Source organism: Neophocaena asiaeorientalis, unplaced genomic scaffold (genome assembly GCF_003031525.2).
Source record: "Neophocaena asiaeorientalis asiaeorientalis breed wild unplaced genomic scaffold, Neophocaena_asiaeorientalis_V1.1 scaffold771, whole genome shotgun sequence".
Lineage (NCBI taxonomy): Eukaryota > Metazoa > Chordata > Mammalia > Artiodactyla > Phocoenidae > Neophocaena > Neophocaena asiaeorientalis.
Window position 1 is genome coordinate 349,831 of NW_020171822.1, and position 6,543 is coordinate 356,373.

General features: G+C 41.4%; 1 protein-coding gene across 1 annotated transcript in view; it reads left to right on the forward strand.

Annotated features, from left to right (window-relative positions):
- Nucleotides 1–6,543, forward strand: part of CDKL5 (cyclin dependent kinase like 5) — a 52,569-nt gene that overhangs the window by 45,062 nt on the left and 964 nt on the right. The window contains exons 13-14 of the mRNA XM_024739336.1: nt 3,681–3,800; nt 6,155–6,495. Coding sequence (XP_024595104.1) covers nt 3,681–3,800; nt 6,155–6,495 — 461 coding nt within the window. The remainder of the gene's footprint in view (nt 1–3,680; nt 3,801–6,154; nt 6,496–6,543) is intronic.

Below are 6,543 nucleotides of genomic sequence, written 5' to 3' on the forward strand. Positions count from 1 at the left end.
AAAAAAAAAAAAAAAAAAAAGATGTATTTTAGTTGCATATTAACTACATATGTTATTTAGACCAGATGAACAAAATAGACCTGATTTGAAGTAGAGAAGTTTAAAATATGTAAAGTGCTATTAAAACTTATATCATCATCTGTGGAACAGATTTATCCATCATGAACATTAAACTTAGACTGCCTCCTCCTAACCACTGTTATTTTTATTTCGAGTTTGTTTTTGTTCTTAACCTCAGGCCCATAGCCATTGTGGGGTGATTAAGTGGAAGAAAATAGCAAGGACACAGGAATTGAAGGTGTTTTTGTATGTAGATTTAGCTTTTGATATCTGCCTTAGACCCACGTTAAACCTGCGGCTCACCATGGCATGAGTCAAGTATGTACATGTTGACTGACTATTATTCAAGATCTGGTTCAAATTTTAGATGTTTAAATAGTGTAGAGTAGGGTAAATAGGAAATTTACTATTCTCTAACATACTCTCCACTTGAACTTACTTTTTTTAGGGTTTCATAACTTTTCTTTTTTGATATGTAAAGCAACTGCAAAATATCTCTGCACAGGTCACAGCGACTTAAGCCTTCCAAACCAAAAGTTGTTTATACCCTCTGCATTTTTTTTAATTAAAAGAGGAAAAACAATGTTTAAAGGACTTTGATATCTAGAGTAAGATTTCCAAAAAGCACTCAGCATAGTACTTCCTGGCAGACCTCAGGCTCCCAGGCTTGACATTGTGTTAACTCTGCCTCCTTCACATGAGCATTGGAACAGAATTAAATTTAACTTTTCTTCACTCTCTAGAACTCAGCAAAAGGAAACTAGGTAAATGAACTTTGAAAGATTTAAAGCATTGTGGCCTTTGCATAAGATTCAACAAAATGGTAATCTGATACCCAGTGCACAGAGAGTAGCCTCTGTGGGTCCTAAATCTAGTTAACCCCTTTATTTTGCTAAGTGCCCAGGCAAGTTGTGACCTGCCCAAAGTTGCACAATCACTTGGGAGAACGGGAGGTGGGTTCTCCTGAATAGTAGGCCTAGCTCAGTCCCTGCCAGGGGCCCAGCGGTGCGGAGCGCCGCCGGCTACTTGTCTTTTTTTTTTTTTTTTAATTGAAGTATAATTGATTTACAATATTATATTTGTTTCAGGTGTACAGCATAACGATTCAGTATTTTTGCAGTTTACACTCAAAAGTTATTATAAGATGATGGCTAGAATTTCCTGTGCTATACATTATATCCTTGTTGCTTCTCTATTTTATTTTATTATTTTTTTAATTGGAGTATAGTTGATTTACAATGTTGTGTCACTTTTTGCTGTACAGCAAAGTGAATCAGTTATACATATACGTGTCTGAGGGCTTTCTTGTGGCCTCCTTAGACATGCAAGTTAAACTCTTCCTGGATCCCTGTCTTGGGAGCAGGAAACCTTATGGGCTATTTTACTCGAATGTCTTCATACACACCAATAAAAGATGATCTGAACACCTTCATATACATTCTGGTTCTCTGACAATTGAAATATCCAAAACAGGGAAAAGTCGTGCCAGAAAATCATTCTGTATTGTAAAGATGCCTGCTTTGACTCAAGCAAATCTGGAAGCCTCCTTGGGAAATCTGGCTTCAGTTCCACATTCAGACAGTTACATAAGCCCTCAGAGCATATGGTAACTTTGCCAACTTGGTAATTTTACCCTAGTTAGTATCTCAACTGGTAATCATGCTTCAGTTTAAGGACTGAACTTTCTGTTTCTTCACTTTTGTGGCGTATTCTGAATTGTGCCAGCTATTTTCCATGGGGTGAATACTTCTCACAGTGTAGAACCAGGCTTCTTCCTCAACGGTAGAATCCTGCAATATTGATATATTCCTCTTCCAAGTGATGTTTTCTGGTTCAAGAGTTGACCACGTTCAGAGAGGTTTGCGGTGTCTTTTTCTTTTTTCCTAATAGACCGGCAGATTACATGGTAGATTATTTAGTTGCTTAAGACCTCTGGCAATTAGGAAAAGATTGAAGCTCATCAGTAGCCCTTTAAACATAATTCTTTGTAGCAGTCCTATTTCTGATAATAAATAAATAAATCCTTAAATGTTTTGTAAGCTTAATGTGAATATGTGTGTGTAGGTCTCTAGAGACATTCCTGCTATAGGTATTGAGCCTGTCCGAGTGTTCTTTATGTACACAGAAGTTTCTACATGTCTTGAATTTACATTATTGGCATCTTCATGTCCAGGTGAGAAATGAAACAGAACCTCTCAAGATGCACACACAGCACAGAGATTCTTTCAGTGACTGTTAATATTTAACAATTTGAGGGCATCCAAGGGCTAGGAGTTTCGATAAGAACACCTTCTTTTTTTTCCTTGGCAATTAGTTTATTTGTATCTTATATTGCAGACAGATTCCACCAACGGGGAGAATCCAAGCATCAAGAAATCCCTCTTTCCTCTTTTTAATTCAAAGAATCATTTAAAGCATAGTTCTTCTTTGAAAAAGCTTCCTGTAGTCACTCCACCCATGGTACCCATTTTTACGTATGGTAGCCCTGAAAACTGCTCCAGTAAACTTGTTTTACTGATGACAACAGCATGTCCTTTATTTTCATGGGGTCATATTCTCTTTGTGCTAGTTAAGTACCTGAGCCAGTTCCATAAATTCACTGAGATACAAATTCTTCGACACTCTGGATTTCCTGAATCAGTTAAGGAGGTTGAAGCATAAAAGGCTATTAAACAAACAAACTAGTGAAAGGCTAGTTTGGGTTGTCTGATTAGCCAGTTGTTGGCAGACAGTATTCATAAAATCCCTTATTTCCTGTAAAGAATTTGATTAACATTTACAATTAACAAATGTCTTTTGGTTTGGCTCACAAAGTTTGTTAACACTTGGTTGGCAGTTTGTCTCTTTGAAACCAAGTGAAATTGACCAAATTGGGTGAGCTTGCAGCCTCCATGAAAAAACAGCTTCTGTTAGTTGGTGATTTGCTCTTTCCTTGCCTGGCTCTAGCTTTTGCTGGTCACTTAGTTGAAGGCCAGGGCTTTTGCACTCTCCTCTGTCCACCAGAATCGGCGAGTGGGCCAGTTGCATTCGTCTGGAATTTGTGGCACAAATTTCTAGCACTTACATAGTGCATAATGCTAGACCCAGATTTACTGGGTAGTGTCTTGGGAATATGATTCAAACCATACTTTCTCACTTTGCTATCCTTAAAAGCCTGCTAGACTTCTTTGGCACCACCAAACACAGTGTATGGATCATTTTCCCAGCAGGAACAAATTTCTGTTTTATTGAACTGGTTCATAACCTAACTGCAATATGGAATGAGGGTACGGCAGCAATTCCTGGTCCAGCTCAATTTAACTGCTCTCTCTTACAGCGACTAAAACTAACAGCATGGGAATGCTTTAAGGGTTGAGGTTTAACAAAGCTGCATGACATCTGCCAATTTTTCCTAATGCAGGGAAAATTATTAAGAGGGCAGCAGACTTACACTAGCATCACTTGCATTGTGAACATTGGGAGAGTTGTGATTTCTTTTTTTATTGAGTCTTCTTTGGAGGGGAGGGGGTTGAGTTTTGGTTTGGTTTGATTTGCTTTCGTTCTCCTCTTGCGTGTGGTTGCATATTCCTATTTAGGCTTACTGGTGTGATTATTGAATCCTTGTCCATATTCTGCTCTAGGTGCCCAATTCTGACGGCCCTGATCTTCTGACATTACAGAAAGCCATTCACTCTGCTAGCACCCCAAGCAGCAGACCAAAGGAGTGGCGTCCTGAGAAGATCTCTGATCTACAGACCCAAGTGAGTGGTGCCTGCATCACTCCTAGACTCTCAGACTCTGCAGTGACCGGTCTCTCCTGAAGAGAGGACAGGGTTGAGAAATTTAGCCTCTCAATGTTACAGCAAGGCTGAGAGTCTGCCCAGAATATACCCTCAGAAATAGCCAGATGCATCTTGGGAATCCAGATGAATGGAGAAAAAAAGCGAGCTTCTTTTAGTCTTCACCTGCGGGTAGGGGGAGGACGATTAAGGGGAATGAATAAGATACGGTTCCAGTCCACAAAAACTCTGCAGCCTAGGAGAGAGAGAAAATTCACAAATGACCATAATTCATGGTAAAAGTGAAGCGTACCATAAAATGTAGGGGAGGGTAAGAGAAGGTAGTGTGAAGATTAAGGGTTCGTTAAAGGTGGTAGCCTACAAACTGCGCCTTGAAAGACAGATATAATAAGCTTTCTGAAAGACTGTTTAAGCTTCTGAAATCCGTACTAGTTTTGATAGAAAACCGGCAAACATTCGCATTAGGAACTGCATATTAGAAAGTATGTATAGTCACGTTTCTCTGCCATAATGGGGGAATAAGCAGAAACCGAATCCATACATTTTTCAGGTAACTGAGGTCTTATCTCCTTGAAGCAACCTGTTTTGATGGAAATTTTTAAATATTGTATCTTTTCAGCGTCCCATAATGAGCATAGTAACATAATCTAACTTGTTTTTGATTATATTCAATATTTTATAAATCTTTTAGTCCTCTGTACTGAAATTTCTCACAACCCTCATGAGCTTTTGAGGCTATAGGGTTATTTGTGCCTATAAATGACCATGGATTTCTGTGATTCGGAGGAGTAGGTTCTGTTTTATAGGTTTATTGTTTACTCTCTTTAACTATAAGCTGTTACTTAGAGCTGCTGAGAAGAGCTCCCTAAATTTCAACTGTATTTGCCCAGCCATTTATATTTTCTGCTTCTAACATAATATTGGCTGGAGGGGCGAAGACAGTGTAGAGAACCAGATATCCCAGTTATTGGACGTGTACCCGAACTAAAAGCACAAGGCTGTGAGTGAGAGGGCCTGATGTTCTATTCCTCCTTTATTTAAAAAAAAAGAGAGAGAGAGAGAGAGAAAGTACAGGGTTTTAGAACCTTCTTTGTGTAACCACTTCTTTTGCCGAGAAGCTCTTTTCAGGTAACTTTATATCTCCATCTGAACTATTGTGATTGTTCAATAGTTACATGTGGTCAGGGGCTGTAAAAGTCACCAGGAATGACCATGGAGGATGCTTCCCCAGGAGCGATTTCTACTCGAGTCAGTGCTCAAGCAGTAGCCCCTGGGTTTCAATGCCCTGTTCCTCCGACTCTTTAGTATTTCTTGAGATTATCAACATTTTACTTTGCTGAGCCCTTAAAAGCCTTGAGGCCCTTAAGGATTGGCAGCCAGAGGTGCCTCAGGCTGGGACTTCGGCCCACGTGCCGGGGTCCGCGGTGAGGGCCTTGACTGTCAGGGTGCTTTCCCATGCCTCTTCTGACGGTGACCCCATCAAGCCTGATAAAGAGGAAAGGGGTGTGAGTCAACTTTGGCCAGTGAGGAGCCTGTGGGGCAGATGGCTTCTGGGACCCTCCCTCCTGTTTTGAAGTCCCCCCGACAGTGCAGCACCCCATGAGGCGAAGGCTCCCTATGAGTGAATTGTGTTTTAGAGTCTCTAGGGCTTTTGCTTATTTCTGTGTGCTTTGCATTTTTAGTGCCCAAACTTTACCTCCCCCTCAAAACAGTAAAACACCAAAAAAATGATAAAGTGCAGAAATGGAACATTGGGATTTTGCAATGCCAAGGGAAAGGGAAAATCAGGGAGATAAGAACAGAAGGGGGTACACAATTTTTAGCCGAGTATGTTGCTACCTATTGAAACATTACATTTTTTCAGTTACTCTTGCCGCTAGACATGGTGGAGTGGCTGAATTTTAGCAGGTGAAATCTAAGTGGCAGCTTTATGCAGAGTTGTTGGGAAGGAAGTCTTCTCGAAAGGGAGAAGCACATCCCTTCTTTTGCTTCTTTCTGATGGTTGGCGCATGAGACCTCCCCCCTCCCCCCCATAAAGATGGGATGCAGCCAGATAGAAGGTGCCTAAGCCTTTGATCAGTCACCATACCAGCTCTAGATTTCTTCTACGTTTCTAGGCTTTTTCATTAAAGAAAAATAACTCCAATCTTGCCTGAAAAAGAACAAAAGAACAGATAAGGCTGGACTGGCCCGTCCTCCCCCACACCCGCCCTCCCTGGCTCCACACGGTCATCTCAGGTCTGTGCTCTGTTTCCTCCCAGCTTTCAAGTCTACTCTAAATTAAATCCTACATGCACCTTCATCTTTTCTTTCAGAGCCAGCCATTAAAATCACTGCGCAAGCTGTTACATCTCTCTTCAGCCTCAAATCACCCGGCTTCCTCAGACCCCCGCTTCCAGCCCTTAACAACTCAACAAGCCAAAAATTCCTTCTCAGAAATTCGGATTCACCCACTGAGCCAGGCCTCTGGTGGGAGCAGTAACATCCGGCAGGAGCCAACACCAAAGGGCAGGCCGGCCCTCCAGCTGCCAGGTCAGATGGACCCTGGTTGGCACGTGTCGTCTGTGACCCGGAGTGCCACAGAGGGGCCTTCCTACTCTGAACAGCTGGGTGCCAAGAGTGGGCCAAACGGGCACCCTTATAACAGAACAAATAGGTCCCGAATGCCAAATCTGAATGATTTAAAAGAGACAGCCTGGAAATG